At 44.3% G+C, this 16,795-nt stretch overlaps 1 protein-coding gene across 2 annotated transcripts in view; it reads right to left on the bottom strand.

The window, feature by feature from the left end:
- Positions 1-12,013: 12,013 nt before the first annotated feature.
- The window catches only part of LOC102020064 (neutrophil gelatinase-associated lipocalin-like), a 6,422-nt gene continuing 1,640 nt past the window's right edge, over positions 12,014-16,795 (bottom strand). The window contains exons 2-8 of one of the 2 annotated variants that reach the window (XM_005413522.1): positions 16,422-16,590; positions 15,874-16,010; positions 13,901-13,980; positions 13,592-13,711; positions 13,134-13,238; positions 12,326-12,359; positions 12,014-12,205 (exon numbers count right to left, since the gene is read on the bottom strand). In XM_005413522.1, coding sequence (XP_005413579.1) covers positions 12,346-12,359; positions 13,134-13,238; positions 13,592-13,711; positions 13,901-13,980; positions 15,874-16,010; positions 16,422-16,559 — 594 coding nt within the window. In that variant the 5' untranslated portion in view covers positions 16,560-16,590 and the 3' untranslated portion in view covers positions 12,014-12,205; positions 12,326-12,345. Of the gene's footprint in view, positions 12,206-12,325; positions 12,360-13,133; positions 13,239-13,591; positions 13,712-13,900; positions 13,981-15,873; positions 16,011-16,421; positions 16,611-16,795 lie in introns of both variants that reach the window. The other variant, XM_005413523.2, reaches the window with a different exon arrangement.

Raw genomic sequence — 16,795 nt, 5'->3', positions numbered from 1 at the left:
CCTACCAGGATCTCGTATGCCGTAAAAAAAAAAAAAAAAGAAGAAAAGGTGCAACAAAAGATACATGACAGCAAGAAAAAGGATGCGGGGAGGTCCATCACTAGTTTAGAATATTTATTTTCTAGCTGAGCATAGAGCATTCCAGACCACCCTGCCAAAGCAAATGCCATAGTCAGGATCATCAAAATAAAGGGAAATCTAAGGAAATCTTAGTACTAAGGGGAGAAAAAGGAGGCTTGATGACTTCTATGCTTCATATATGGTTTGAGTATTTCCCATGGTTCATGTGTGGAAATTATTAACCACTGTGAGATTTAAAGAGGGTGGATCTGGGTATGATTGAGACTACCAGAGAGGTGTTGACAACAGTTAAGCCCAGAATGGGTCCTGGACTGCCAGAATCTGAGCTTACCTTGGATGGAGGCTCCTTTCTTCCCATGTGTGAGATGTGCTGTCCTAGCTACCTGTTCACAGTGGTCCACACATCAACGGACAGCTATACTGATGTCTGAGTTTGTTCCTGCTATTCTAACAAAACAGCGCAATCTTCATCATTTATAAGTGAAAGAGATTTATTTCAAATTCATGGATGCTAGGAAATCCACAGGACACCAGAAAGGTGTTTTTTGTTGTTTTGATTTTCTTTTGAAACAGGGTCTTGTGATGTAGTTCAGGCAGGGCTTGATCTCTGTGTAGCTCAGGGTGGAACTCAGGTCAGTCCTACTGCCTCAATCTCCCTAGTGCCGGGGTACAGGTGTGCACCACTGTACCCGGCTCGACACCAACAGGTTTACTGACTGTTCTGTCAGGATAGGTATCACACTCTGGGGTCATTAAATGATAGAAGAGATGGAGGGCAAAAGGACTTAACTGGCTAATTCATTAGGACTGATTTAACTACCTCTAAAATGTCCACCTCTGGATACTATCCCCTAGGGTCTTAGGTTCCAACTTGTGGGTTTGGTGTGGAATCACACATTCAAACCACAACAGAGGTAGGTGACAGAATATTCCACCCTCTTACCTGCCCCTAGGAGAAGGTGACTATGCCCACTTGATCAGCCCTTAAGTGAGAGTGGGACTAGGACCAGGGAAGGGTCAGGGAGGAGTCTGGGGAGGTGGCAGAGTGAAGGATGGGGTCAAGGAAGGTCTGGTGGAGAAGACTGGGTTGGTACCAGCAGAGACTGTCTGGGGCTGAGAGATGGGCAAGTCTGAGGATATAACAGTCCAGGCTGAGAGTCCCTGTCCAGTTTTGGGCCCTGAGATGTGCTCATCCTTAGGGCTAGGAATCCAGCCACAGTTGAGGCCTGGACTGTGTGGTCTCCTAAACACCCGGTCATTAAGCAGTGCGGTTCCCATTGCTTGTCACAGCCTGAGTCTCTGCAGGCATCCAGGTTAGAGACAGACTGAGCAGTGGACAGTAAGGTAAGAGTCATCTTGCCCAGGACAAAAGGGGAATCTTCCTGTGTATTTGGGCAAAGGGTCATCACATTGTTTCCTCACTACATTTAACAGAAAATGAATCATCTTAGCCTAAGTTTTAGTAGTCGCCAGGTGAGTAAAAATTGGGATCTCCCAGCTGTCATCCTCAATAGCTTCCCAGGCTCTCCTCATTCATTTTTTAAATGTAATTTTAACATCTGTCCACACAGGAGGAAGTAGTCATATTTTTGCCTTACAGGTGGCAAGACAGGTTGGACAAAGTGAGGAGATGGTGGAGGATATGGGGCTCCCCTAGTCCTGGCTCCTCTCCAGTACCTCTAGGACTGCGTGTTGTGGTCTTAGTACAGAAAGGATTTGAGGTCCCCATCTGGGGTATTGAAGTGAACAGTGGAATTGATTGAGGCAGGCAATGTGCATCTTGTGGCTGGCAATCAGAGAAGACTTTGAGGTGAGGGCACCCAGATGTATCACTCCCTATTCCATGTACCGGCAAGGGAAGGCAGGCCGGCACAAGGTCACTTCACCCACAAGCTCACTCCTGGTTTGCACACAGAGGTGTGATTCTGGGCAGAGGTCCAGCTAACTTGAAGCCCAGGGGACAGTTTTTCACTCCCTGGGACTCCTGTTGCTGTAGAAGCCAGGAGGTCTCTCCTAGTTATTTTTCTGGTTGCTGAGACAAACTACACAACACTGAAGGTAAAAGGAGGAATGGTTTATTCAGGTCGCATCTGTAGAGGTTTCAGCCAGTGCTCAGCTGTCTGCAAGGTAGAGGCGCTTGGCAGAGGGGCATTGCACAGGGTGCAGCCTCGGCCTCCAGTAAATCCACTCAGCCACACCCAGAGCTCTGGTAACTTCAATTAGCAGCACACACACTTAATCCCAGTGTCACACAGCCTAATCCATATACCTATAAAAATCCCCACGTTTGAAAGCATGAGGTTTTGTGGGCACATCTAGACACAAGCCATAACAAGGTCCTACATCGGCAACATTGTCCTGGTCTCCCTTTGGATGTTCTGTCATTGTATTCAACTCTGAAATAGCTGAAGGAAGTTCTCTTCAGGAAAGGTATACTACCTGAATGAATCCGAGTTAATAGTGCAGACTTGTCTTTTCTTGATCCTGAGAGACCTTTGTTTTGGAATAGCGTAATAAATTCGTCTTAGTTATCTTGGAAATCTGTGTATTCAGATTAAGAACTCAGGGTGACTGAGGGTTCTTGCAACTCTTCTCAATCTGAGTTCTAAAAGTTAACCTAAGGTCCACTGAACTGCCTGGATATCAAAATAATCTTAGAAAATGACTGCAATAAATATGTATCTACAGATACCTGTTACTTGCCAGTGGCAGGCATGAAAATTTGTACACTTTTTCTTTTCTCTGGAGAACATAATAATGATAGGTATGAGACAGTTTATATGAACAGGACTACTATTCCTTCCACTCACTTTTGAGGTAAATGATGTGATTCTTCTGAAGTGCTGTATGTGAGTGTCTCCATAGTTTGGATTTCCAGATACTGTACCAGTCACAGTGATAATGTTTTTTCACTTCTATTAACTTTAGAACATAGGCATGCTTCTTTGTTTCTTTTGTGTTTTATTTTGATCTGTGCAGTGTCTTGCTTGTAATTATCACCATGCACATGGAGTCATGGATTTACACCTTGTCTGAGCTCAGAGGACACAACTGTGTAAGGAGTGGACGTGTGAGTGTCATTTCCAAAGATCTGCTCTGTGATATCCACTCCCTCAGGCCATGGATGAAAATGGTGTGACACAAATAGGCCAGTTACAAATTCCCAGCCATATGGTTCTGTTGAGCACTTCAATCCAGCTAGCTGGGGCACCATTCTTGGTAAGCCACGTGGAAACCTGTGACATTATCATCATCTTAGCATTTTCTGTTTCGTTACAGAACCGTATATTTAACACGAAGTATATCACAGTTGATTTCTAATTAATTCACTAAACTTAAACAATAGTCTCTACCTTATTTTGGAAAGTGGGATTTAATATTTTGTTTTCAAGGAGATTAGAAATATAGACTAGTCTAAAATGGAGATGGTGGTGTAAGCCTGTTGTCCCAGAACTAACGAGCTTGAAGAAACAGGATCACTGTGGTGTGTAGGCCACTGTAGACTTCCGGGGTGACATAGTGAGTTCAAAGCCACCTGAACTACAGAGAGTCTCTGTTGATATAAACTGTCTGTTCTTAACTATAAGGACAATTGGATACAGTGTCATGAAAATGTGACTATTTTGCTGCTTTGGTACAAGGGAGAGTGGAAATTTAGAACAGAATTGATTTTTAAATCTTGTAGGTCTCTTCTGGAGGAATTTTAACTTCACAAATTGAGAATGACTTTAGAAAAATTTTTAAGAAAACATGACAATTGTTATCCATAAAACACTTAAACTTAATATTTTCACAATGAAATCACAATATCAATTTTTTTCTTTCTAAAACCTACTATGCAAGTTAATATTTTTATTTATTACAGAGCGGTAATAGAGAAAAGCATGACTGTCAGGATGCTATTGCTTCTGGAAATGCTTCCTGGGAGCCAAGGCATTTAAACATTGTGAATTCTGCTCTTCATTTCAGTTCCTCAGTCATGGGCTACCACCTACTGTCTCCAAGCCAGATATCCTTCCTGTTTTGACATTTCTTGCCTTAAGCCCAATGTTCTGGAGCCATCAGGATGTCCCTCCTAAAGTCTCATGCGCTCATAGATGGGACTTTCAAGAGGTGGCTGAATCATGAGTGTGTGATGCCGGATTCAGAGTGCATGATAATTAAATTGCTTTAGCTCTTTCTGGACAGTAATCAATAGACTTGTAGCCTGTATGGAATACACAGGGACAGAAAGAAAGCAGGCTTTTACTGCTTGCTGTTTCTCTCTGCTGCTTCCAGCCATCATGCCGTGGGCTGTTTCAATTCTGCTGTGCCCCCTTGCCCTGGAGCCAGCTGACTACGGACTGAAATCTCTGCAAACTATCAATTGAAATACATATTACCTCTTTTAGCATATGAGCATCAGGTATTTTGTCCAGACAGCAAATAAGATACTCGTTGCAGTGTGGATCTGTGGGGCCACAGAGGATGAAAGATTACTTGCAGTCACAGTTCAGTTTCAACTGCAAAAGGCCCAGAAGGACTGCTTCCCTGAGACTCACCAGCATGCAAATATTTCCACAAAACAGCACCAGTCTGACACATCCCTAGCCTCTTGTTTGTAACTCAAGGACAGTAGAACACATGTACAAAAGGAAAGCGTTTGTGTGGAAGTTTTGTTCAGAGAAAATCAAGAGAACAGGATGGTTTGCTGAGCAAGAATACTGGTTCAGGGGGAGCACAATGGTCAGAGGAAGCATCTCTAAGAGTGATTTTGTTCCTAAGTTTCTCACCTGTTGCCCTGCAGATTTCCTCTAACCTTTAACCATGCATTCCAGGAGCCCTGCATTTTCCTTCAGTTGTCTCTTCATCTTTGCACTCATTTCAGTCATTCCTTAGTTCTAAATTTCCCACACACACTCACTGACAATTTTATCTAAATATCCCACACCCATGTGTTTTGAGGAACATTGATCTCTGGTCACCACTGAGATCTAGTTAAATCCTGCACATAAAATCATGAGATTTCAGGTTGAGGTGATGCAGATTTACTGGGGTGAGGGTCAGGAATTCATAACAAAAGTGCTTCTGACATAACCTCAAAGGTATTCTTGGTTCATGTGTGTGTATTTTTCTTTGCTTTTTGAGATGGGGTCTCAGTATGTGGTTCTAGGTGGCCATGAACTTACGTGGAGCCCAGGCTGGCTTCAAACTTTGTGGCTCAGCCTCGCCTGTGCTGGAATTGCTGCTGTGCAGCCACACTGCTTGGCCCCAGTGGCTTTCACAAAGCACTTTTCTCAGAGGAGGGGAAGACAGTTGATGCTGTCTGTGATTTATAACGTGTGGGAAATTTGCTTGTGATGTAATTTTTGTGCTTTGAATTTGATCAGTATGTTCACATCTTTTTTTGGGGGGGCGGGTATATGTTCATGTCCTCCTAAGAGGATACTAAATTTATAATAAGGAGAAATTATTGAATATTTGAAGGCTGAGAGATGACAAAATGTTCCCATACTTCTCTTACAAAAATTTTATTTTTCCTTACTTCTTTATTTGTTGCTTTTGCTTTGTTTTGTTTGTTCAGGGAAATAATTTTTATCTTTCATATCTTGTAGCTTGGCAGTTTTTCTTCTATATTACATTGCATATGTTTGTACTCATATCAAGCATGGAAGGATTAAAAAATGTACTTTTTTCATATTGGGAATCAAACTCAGGACCTTGCTCTTGCCAGGCACGTCCTGTGCCCCTGAGCCATATCCTGGGCCGAAATTGTGCATAAAATGTAGATCTTCCTATCCTCCTTTGGAAAGAGGTTTTAACTTGTCTCCTTGGCTTATGCCACTGAAGTTGAGAGACCTTACGGTACATGTATGTATCCCATTCTACTACTGCCTTTCTAAGTTTTTTTTTTTTTTTTTTTAATTAGGGCACATTTGCTGTTCCTATAGTTTACAGTCATCTTGGGGCTGCGGTTACATGCACATAGCACAGCTTGATGTTTTGAAATCTCATTCTCCTTCCCTCCCCTTCCTTCTGTCCTGCTCTAATTGTCCTATCACAGTTTTCATTCTTGGTGATATTATTAAACATGGGTCATGGTATGGCATGTAATGTTTACCTAAATTGAAATTATTATGTTCCTGTGTATGGCTTCTCTTTATTCTACTTACTTCCCTTTCCCCTCCTTCTCACCCCGTGTACCTTTTCCCTTGGAACACTTCCCTCTTACAAGAGATCCCTCTCCTTGTCCACTTCATATAGCCTTTCTTATTCTCTTTGTTTGTACTCTGCCTCCCTCAAACGAGAGACACATATGGTATTGAAGGTTATGGGTCTGGTTTATTTCACTCTGCATTATGTTTTCCAGGTGCAACCATTTTCCTACAGAAGTCTCAAATCTGTCATTTTTCACAGCAGAATAGTATTTCAGTTCATACAGGTACCACATTTTCTTTATTCAATCATCTTCTGATGGATATACAGACTATTTCCAGGATTTAGCTACTAGAAGTAATGCTGCTATGCATATGGCATGCAAATATTGCTGTAGTATGATGTCTTAACCTTTTAGCAAAAGATACTAAGCAGGGCGATTGCTGGGTCAAATGGAATTTCTACTTTCACTTCTTTGAAAAGTTTCTGAAATGATTTCCATGATGGTTCTACTAGTTTACATTTCCACCAACGTGAAGGTGGGGTCTTCTTTCACCATAGCCTCACCAGCATTGTTATTGTGTGATTTCTTAAAGATTACCATAATTTCTGGAGTAAGATGGAATATTAGTGTTGTTTAAACTTACTTTTCTCTAATGGCCAGAGTTGAGCTTTTCTTTCATATATTTGTTCACCATTGTATTTTTTCCACTGTGAGCTGTTTGCTCATTTTTCTCAGACATTTCTTGACTGGGTCTTTAATTGTAGGTGGTTAATTAATTAATTAATTAATGAAATTCTTCGAAGTTTTTGTATATTCCAGATATCAATCCCCTGTTTGGGGAGTAACTGGCAAAAAGTTTTCTCATTTTATGAATTTTCTCTTCAATCTACTGGTTGACTCTTTTGATGTACAGAAGATTTTTGGTCTGATATAATCCCACTTTTTGATTTTTCCTGTTTTTTTCTTGTCCAATTGAGGTTCTGTTTAGAAAATCCTTTTCTACACCTATTTCTTCAAGTATTTTACATATTTTATCTTCCAAGAAGTTTAATGTTGCCGTTTAAGGTTTATATATTTGATCTACCTTTCTTTTCGCTTAGTATATGGTGAAACCCAAAAACTACAGTTTCACTTTTCTGCACATGGATAACCGATATGCCCAGCACCACTTACTGAAGGGGCTGTCTTTCCTCTTATAATGTGCTTTGGTCTGTTTGTCAAAGATTGAAGAGCTGAATGTACCTGGGGAAGTTTCTGTATCCTCAGTTCTATTCCACTGATGCAATTACCTATCTTTTTTCCCCAGCATCACAGCATTTTTATCACTGTTGCTTTGTAGTATAGCTTGAAGTTAAATATTGTTATGCCTCTTCATTCACTTTTTTTGCTCAAAATTGTTTTTGCTATTCAGGTTCTCTACTGCCCTCATACAATTTTATGACTGTTTTTCTAGTTCTCTAAAGTAAGTTGGTAGTTTGATTGTGAGTGCAATGGATGTGTAGAGCAGTTTTGGAATTGCGACCACACTGGCAATATTGATTTTGCCTACCCAGGAGTAGGGGACATTCTTTCACTTTCTGATGTCCTCTTCAATCTCCTTTTTCAGAGTAATGTTTTGAGAGCGCTTTCTTTTCTTTTTTTTTTTTTCTCCAGTACCGGGAACCGAACTCATGAGCTTGCGCTTGCCAGGCAGGCGCTTTTGCCGCTGAGCTAAATCCCCAGCCCCTCGCTTTCTTTTCTTTAGGTGAATTTCTCAGTATTACATTTTTCTAGAAGCTCCACTGAGTGCTTTCATTTCCATATTCTTGTATTCTGCTCCTCTACTGAAGTTAGGTATTGATTTAAGAGGTTTTTGGTGGAGTCACCTGAGTCTTCTATGTCATGTATCATGTCATCTGCAAATAATGATAATTTGAGTTCTTCTTTATCTATTTGTATTTCTTTTACTTTTTCTCTTGAATAATTTCTGGCTAATGTTTCAAGTACTATGTTGAATAGAAGAGGTGATATGGACATCCTCCTCTTGTTTCTGATTTTAGGGCAAATGCTTTTAGAGTTTCTCCATTTTGTTTGATACTAGCTCTTTGTTTGCCACAAATGGCTCTGTCATATTCAGGTATTGTTTTTGTGTATCTGTTTTCTTCAGAGTTTTTTTTACCACAAATGGTGTTGGATTTCAACAAAAACCCTTTCTGCATCTATTGATCTGATCATGTGGTTTTTGACCTTGCCTCAGCTTATGTGATGCATTACATTTATTGACTTATGTATGTGGAAACCATCCTTGCTTCCCTGAGATGAAATGTACCTGGGATGAAACATACCTGATGTGTGCTCTTTCTGCCAATGTGCTGCACTGCATTTGTTAATACCTTGTTAATGATTTTTGCATCTATGTTCACTGAAGAAATAGGTGTATGATTCTCTCATTTAGTTGGGCCTCAATCCAGTTTGGGTATCAGTGTTGTACTGGTTTCCATAAATGGAATTAGCACATCATCCTTTGCAATTTCTTTGAAAAGCTTAAGAAGTATGAGTGATATTGTATTCTTAAAGATTTTGTAGATTTAAGCAGTGAATCCATCAGGTCCTGGGCTCTTTACAAGGGCAGTTCATTATTACTATGTCAATTACATTTCTCATTATTGGGTTGTTAAGCATATTTGTTTTTTCTTGGGTTAGTTTTACTTTGAAGTTTATCATATTGGATATTAGAATTGCTAGCTCTACTTGTTTTTGGAGTCTGGATTCATGAAATGTTTTTTTAACCTTTGATTTTTAGTCCTATCTGTTCTGATCAGATGAATTTCTTGAACACAGTAGATCATTAGATTCTGTTTTTTGATCCAGTGTGCCAGTCTGTGCCTTTCAACTGGGGAGTTGATTGACACCATTAATATTGAGAGATATGACTGAGATGCACTTTGTGTTTACTATTGTTGCCTTTTTTGTCATTTGGTGTATCCTTTTGTTTCCTAATGTTTTTTGTTGCTGTTTGTTCACTGACCTCACTACTTTCCTCTGTGTTTTTAGTGGTGTCCAATTCACCGTTTCTGTAGAGAATTTTCTTTTTTTCCGGTACCAGGAATTGAACTCACTACCTACATTTGATGCATATATATATATATATATATATGATAGTTATCTCTTCCTCTTGCAGTTTGAGGAGGAAGGGGACAGTGCCTTTCTTCTGGTCAAGAAAGAATGACCTGTATGGACACCTCATGCAGAGATGGGGCAGCAAGGAGAAGCTGCACAGGAATCCAGGTTAGAAAGTGTCCCTTTACCCTTCAGGTGACTTGCAAAGGAAAAGACAGACACAGCAATGGAGCTAAGGCATCTTCTCATTAGCCTATTGTAGCGGCTAAGGAGGCCCAGGGGAATGTAGAACAAAAGTAACTACTCGAGAAGATGACATACATGTGAAGCCCAGCACATGGTCTCCATGTGAAAATCACCCACTGTCCCATTCTTGTGGGTATGGCTGAGGACTTGGTGTTCTTTCAGCCAGACAACATGCTTAGTGTTGCCTACCTTTGAGAAATGTTCAGGATGAGGTAGGCCCTGTCACCATCAGTCTTGGACAAGTGTATTGGCAGAGAAAAGGCAAGCTGTGTAATGACACCCTACTAGTAGGCTTACTTATGCATTGCACCTATAAGTGTGATTCTGGCCAGGGTTCCACCTGAGAAGCAGACCTATGTGCCAGTGGACAGTGTTACAGTTCCTGGGATGCTTGTACCTGTACTGACCAACATTCTGAATGGCTATAGCAGTGTCCTGTTCTTCTATTGGGTGTCCAGGAGGATAATCCATGCTCAGCATGGGGGCCAGGCATGGTATATGTCCCAGATTGTGGCGGGAAGTGGGAATGAGGTAGGTCATGTGGGGATGAGATAGATCATGAAGCCTCGATAGGGGCCACCAGCATCTTGCACTTGCAATAGCCCTGCCTTCATTTCCAGGACTCAGGTGGAAAGCAGTGGGGACCACTCAGCTTGTGCCCGTGGATTTCAGACAATGGTGTTCCAACTGACTGACATTTCCTCAAAGTGTGAACCTCAGTGCCACAGTTTTGGATGCTGCCCTGCATCTTTGAAGGTCAAAGAATGGCTAATAAGCCAAGAAAGAAAAGGCAGGAAGACTCAGAACCTTGGAAAGGCAGGGAGTTGGATTTTTGCCTAATCACTGCCAGAGAGCACTTACTTGCACACTGTGATCTCAGCTCAGTGAAACATTCAAACTCTCAGCTCCAGAACGTGAAGGGAAGACATGTCTGCTGTTTAAAACTGCTAGTTTTGACAAACTGTCACAGTGGCAATGGGACTGTCATATCCCCAGCCACCCAGGTAGGAAACACACAGACCAGTTTGATCCCAGAGAGTTTGATTCTCCAAGGCCCAGCAGGAGCCAGCGTTAATGGGAAATTTCTTTTTTTCTCTTTCTTTCCTTCTCTTCTTTTTTTCCTCAATATTTAAAAAATGTTATTTTAAAGAGACGAAACTTTAAAAGGAAAGAGGAACTGGGATGAAGGAAAGGAAAAAAGAAGGAAGGGAAAAGGAAAAATTATTTCTGGCTAGGGTCAGAAACAAATTTGGCTGCCCATAGTGGATCCAAAGGGCCAGGGAGGCAGGGTGATGACTGTCTCCACAGCCGGGTAGCGGGGCTCTGACACAGACCCCACATGGCCCTGTCTGCCTGGAATCCCTCTGCCTCAGACACAGCTCTCAGCCCACGTTAGAAGTGCAAGAGATACCAAACTGGCCTGAGCTCAAGTCTGGCCAGAATTGTGACACCTGCTGGTGGGCTCGGGTCTCTGTTGTGTTCAGTGGGAGGCCGGGTGAATGCAGTCATTGCTTGAAAGTCAGAGTGGACACGACAGTTTGTGTGTCTGTGTGGTGGGAAGCCGGGGTCTTTCAGAGTCACCCCACTCAGATCATTACACATGTATGGATGAGGTTAAGGATAGGAGAATCCCTGTGTGCTGAATGCATTGGGAGCGGGGAGCCAGTGTTGTCAGTGTGGGCACTGGGGCCATTCAGATCAGACACAGACCCAGGCATGCTTGTCTTCTCCCGGGAGGCTGGGTTCCAGGGGTCATATTGTCCTACCACTCCTGGCCCTGTCTTGGCTTCAGAATGCACTCCCAGGTGATCTGGATATTAACCTGGTAGGGGGCACAATGACTAAGTTAGCATGGACATGGTCCCTGACTGGTAAGGTCAAATGGTGAGGACCTGGTCACAGCTCGTGGGTGTTGGGATGAGCCCACACCTACTCACCCTCTGCTGACAATAGCCCACATTCTCTGCCACACTCACCACTCACCCTCCTGTCTTAGTCACCATGAAACAGCATCCACAGGAGTTGAACAGCTGTGCCTCGCTGTGCCTTGCACCCCCTCCAGGACACTTCCACTACTCAGCCCTGACAGGGTTTCTCCCACAGAACCTGTTTTAGGTGACCAAGTGTTGGCCTGAGGTAAGCCCTCAAAAGTCTGTTTCTTGGATGTATAACTGCTCTTAGGCTGCTGTGGAGGCAAGCTGAGAATTGGTACTAGGTGCGCCCTCGTTAAGCAGAGAGCGAGTACAGCATAGGTCTGTCCAGGACATCTTCATGGCAGTCAGAGGCAATGATGGTGGCTGAGAGTCTGGAACTCTTTGCTTTGCTCCCTCCCTGAGCACCCTAACGGCAGGCTGGGCTCTGGGGAGAGCAGCTCCTGAGAGTGAAGCTGACTGGAGCCCATCTGTGTTCTTCCTTGACCTCACGGACTAATATGCAAAGTGCACACTCTTCGCGTCTCAGTGCCAAGCGTTTATTTAGAAGAAAAGTTCAGCTTCACTGGCAGGGTGGCATTTGGGGAGATGGATGGGCAGTAAAAAGTGTCTTCCAGCTCTCTCACTGACATTGTGGACAGTGATTCAACCGGATGGCACCCAGGGCTGAGTTGACAGGAGAAGCACAGTAAGTAGAGACAGTAGGCACCTAAGGAGGGACAGCAGAGTGAAAGGGCTGGGGTTTGGAGTTTGGGTATGGGAAAAACGAAGGTGGTCCCAAGACCCCCAGCCCACCCAGGCATCCCATCAGCCCCACTCCTGTATTTACTGTGTGTTCTGTCAGTGTAGTCAATGGCATCCAGCTGTGGGAGAGAAAGAAAATTAGTGCAGGTATAAGTGGGTTTTAGTGTTTGTGTATGCGTATTTCTCTGTGTGTGTGTATGTATGTGTGTGTGTGTGTGTGTGTGTGAGAGAGAGAGAGAGAGAGAGAGAGAGAGAGAGAGAGAGAGAGAGAGAGAGAGAGAGAGAGAGAGAGAGAGAGAGAGAGAGAGAATGAACATATGAGGGGATTTCAGTGCCAAGACCCTTGCACTTCTCTTGGCTGCCACAGGCATAGCCATGACAAGCTGAAGGGGATCTGAGGATTTCCTGAATTCATGGATTTGGGCTGGGAAATGTGAAAGGCCTAGCCTTACACTACCCTTGCCATAATAAAATGCTCTGCTGTGCTTAGATGTTGGCTATGAGAGGCCCACTGCCAGCCACCCTGTGTCCCTGGGTAAAGCCCCTGTCCAAGCCATGTTATCTGAAAGAAGGGACACCCCCACTGTTAGGAATGTGCAAGTCCCAGGGCGAGGAGTAGATGATGCAGCGCAGCCACACCCAAGATATGAAGAGGAGGTGGCCTAAGGAATTGAGACAGGGGAAATGTGGATCTGTATTTAAAATTGTCATCTGGATGGTCTCTGAAAAACTGTCAGTTAAAAGACGTGGCATTGGTTTCCCTGGGGGCTGATAGGCACCATTACTCCCCAGACTGGACCAGGAGACACCGTCTCTTCCCCTTTTACTTGGTAGGGCAGCACCAGACCTGGAAAAATCCAGCATCCCCTTCCCCTCACCCCAGCTGGTCTTACTTTTTTGCACGGTGTAGTGGATTTCCTGATGAGGGAATTCCATTTTCAGGGTCACATAAAGAAAGTACACCAGCAGATGATAAAGGTCCATCTCCATGAACCTCGCTGTGGCCAGGATAGTGGGAAGTGGGCAACAAAGAGAACTCTGTAATTTATTTCCATATTTTGGAGATGGTGTCTTCATATGTAGTTCAGGCTGGCTTGAAATTTTCAATCCTTTTTCCTTACCCTACCCAGAACTATAAGAACATGTATGGCTCACAACCTCAGCCTAATTCCATACATAATGTTGAATGAGTGAACAAGGTCACAATTCCTTGTCTCATGGAGGATCTGAGGAAAGACCTCCATCCTGAGGAGGGAGTTTGAATTTGAGAGACTTTCCTTGCAGGTTGGGGGCACTATCCTACAGGTGTGACTAAGAACCATGTCCCTGTGGGGATGGCGTGATGACCTACCATAGAGGACACACTCCATATACTCTTGATTGTTCACAATTGCCTTGTAGAATACCACAGCATACTCATTGTAGTTGGTGTCTATGACTTTCATGGTGAGGTTCTGTAATCCCTGGTAACCTGGAGTGTGGAATCCAAGGAGTCATCCTTCCCTGACCACAAGGAAGGGACAGACCCCTTCCTCTTCATACAGTCAGGCAGGGTTCCCTTTCAATCCTATGTGTGTGGAGTAACAGCGAGGCCTGTGACCATTCCAAAGGAATCCAGTCCCTGACCTTCAACCCCAGACCTTTCTCATCCAGGACTCACGTTGAGCGTCTTTCAAGATATACTGGTTGGGCAAGCCACTTGGAACGAAAGTGTCAGTCCGAGGAGTACAGCCATGGTCACTGTGAGAATAAGATGGTGATGTGAATGAAGAGAAGACAGAAGCTTGGTTTCCCTGAACTGCATGAAGATGGTCACCTGCTGCAACAGGGTTCTGTGGCTCTTGTTAACCCAGGCCATCTCTCTTCCTTGGCCCATAGCCATGACCCTGAATTTTCCCCTCTGAGTCTTGCCTGGTATGCTAACATTCCCTCCAGGATTCACTGTGTCCTCTCCTGCCTCCCTCTGTCTGCCTGTCCCACACTCAGACCCAAGGAAGTGATCTCTGCTTTTATCTTGTTGCTCCTCTTTCCCACTTTCCTGGGAATTTCCAGTGGACTTCCAGTCTGCTCTGTGCCAAGTACTGCCCTAGCTCTTAACCTAAGCTTTACCTCTCTCCTTAGTCTACTCCATTCCTGCAGCCAGTATGCCTCAGCCACTTTACCACCTATCATTTGCCTCTCAAAATCGAATACTCCAATTAATTCAACCAATGGCCAGAGTCAGAATTTGCCACAGTTCCATGAGCCAGCACTCCCACTTCTGTCTCCTCAAAATGTCCCATCTTTGTCATTCCCCATTTGTGAGGGCCCACTCTTACCTTGGGAATTTTCCACTATTCTCTGCAACATCTGTGTTCAGATTATGTCCCTTTAGGAGCCACATGCCAGGCCCTGGCTTTGAGGGAGACAACCACAAGCCTGGCCTGAGAGTGCTGCCCTCCGTGCTGCTCATCAGATGCTGCTCTGGGTCCACACTGATGGCTGACTTACCTCTTAAATTGAGGCTCAGAGCCAGCAGCCCTAGTGATGTTCCATGCATCTTCATTTTTCATAGTGCTGATGTGATGGAGACCACCTCAAAGCAGCCCTGAGCAGGACTTAAATTAACCTAATGTGGTTTTCATGTTTACAGTTGAATCTGTCCAGAGCCTAGGTAACGTCTGGAAATTAGTGGCAGATGCATAGTAAGTGATCCTCTGTGAATCACTAATCCCTACAGAGGCCTGTATTGGCAGCTGCAGCTGGAAAGCCTCAAAGGATAAGACAAGATCACAGCCATGGAGCCCTGGATCCAACCTCAACTAGCTAAAGACTGTAGCCTCAGGCATCTCACTCCTTGGTGGAGTAAGTTAACACTTTACTTGGGGAAATCTTTGCATAGGTCCACCCTCCCTGAGTATTCCCCTCTCTTCTGATAACTAAATAAATGTGGGCCTCCCAGGGAAGGTCTTGGTGTTAACGCTGAGAGAATTTTGAATTTTTTGAGGGGGCTTTTATCCTTCTGGAACCCTGAAATCATTCCATTTGCCACTTTTCATTTAGCCTTTGTCGTACACTGGTTTGGAAGATTTTGCACCTGATCAGTCTGCAATAACTAAGGGATATTGTTAACCTGACACTGATGGCACAGGTGAGGGTGCTACTCTGGATCGAACACAGGGCCATGACACTGAGATACATCCCAGAGTTCTGTTTTCGCATTTAATTTTGAGATGTGGTCTCTGAGTGTTGCCAAAGGTCAATTCAAATTTTTGATTCTTCCACCTCAGCCTCTGAAGCTGAGCCTGCTGATTACAGACAGCGTGGCTCCTAGAAGGTCGGTTCCTAAAAGCCCTACAGGAGAGACTGTGGGGTTTTTATGAGTTCTACTGCCCTCACTCTGCTAGTCTCTCCTTCTGTTCTGTAGACTGTGCTGCAGCAACACATGAATACTGATGGAAAGGAGAGAAGAAAAATGGGGGCATGAGAAGGGGAAGAAATAGGAAAAGAGGAAGGGAAGGAAGGAAGGAGGGAGGAGGGGAAAAAGTCTGACTCAGGGCAGAGCAGTGAGGTGAAGGACAGTTTCCCTCATTTCCTTCACTTCTTGGCAATTACACTGTTCAGCACTCTGACCCGAGGCCCTGGCATGTTTACCTGTGCCCGATGGAGGTGACATTGTAGCTGTGGTCCTCCTTCAGCTTAAAAATCATGCTCAACATGAATGTGTCGCTTATGCTTGCATTCATAAATCTGTTCTGTACCCATCCTATGGCTTTCCACTCTCCCTGGAACTGCAAGGAGATGGTGATAAGCAGAGCCCAGGGATGGCTGAGAGCCACACCTCCAAAGCTGTCACTCTTTGTATCCCGGGGCAGTCCTCTGGGTAGCACAGCCTTGAAACGGGCTGTCCTGTGAAAGGAGCAGGAAGTAGAGTCCTTCACAACCAGGAGAGATCCAGGGCAGGGAGCTAACCCCGAGCTGTCAGGGCTGGAATGGCCCTACCCATATGGCTGGTGAGCCTTTCAGAACCTCAATTTCCTTGTCTGAACAGAGGGACTGCATATCTTTCCGCCTCACATGCCAAGGACCTGGACACTCTGAGTGCTCCTACATTGAATACATTTGCCCAACACCCCCAATACTCTACAATTACTGTCCCTGATCCCTAACCCCTCCTTACATTTACATTTCTAGAACCATACCTTATTAGCCTCAAAGTTTAGCTTCTTGATGAATTTGTCTGATGATGGTCTCAAGACCCCTGGAGTGGTGGAATTCTGAGCTTGGGTCTTCAGAGCCCATAGCAGCATGAGGCACAGCTGCAGGAGGCCCAGGGCCATGGCTGCAGAGCAGTTGCTGGGCTGGCAGGTGCTGCAGAAAGAAGAGGATGGCTGGGGAGCCCAGGCAGGGGGACCTATTTATGTCCAGCAGTCCACCCCCTGCTGAGAGTGGGCTGATCTGCCCTTTGCAAAATCCAAGAATGGGGGCTGGGGATTTAGCTCAGCGGCAAAGCACCTGCCTGGCAAGTGCAAGGTCATGAGTTCGGTTCCCGGTACCGGAGAAAAACCAAAAAAAA

The sequence above is a fragment of the Chinchilla lanigera genome, unplaced genomic scaffold (assembly GCF_000276665.1).
Source record: "Chinchilla lanigera isolate Chin_1 unplaced genomic scaffold, ChiLan1.0 scaffold00169, whole genome shotgun sequence".
NCBI classification, from domain to species: Eukaryota; Metazoa; Chordata; class Mammalia; order Rodentia; family Chinchillidae; genus Chinchilla; species Chinchilla lanigera.
This window is presented reverse-complemented; position numbering and strand designations above follow the sequence as displayed.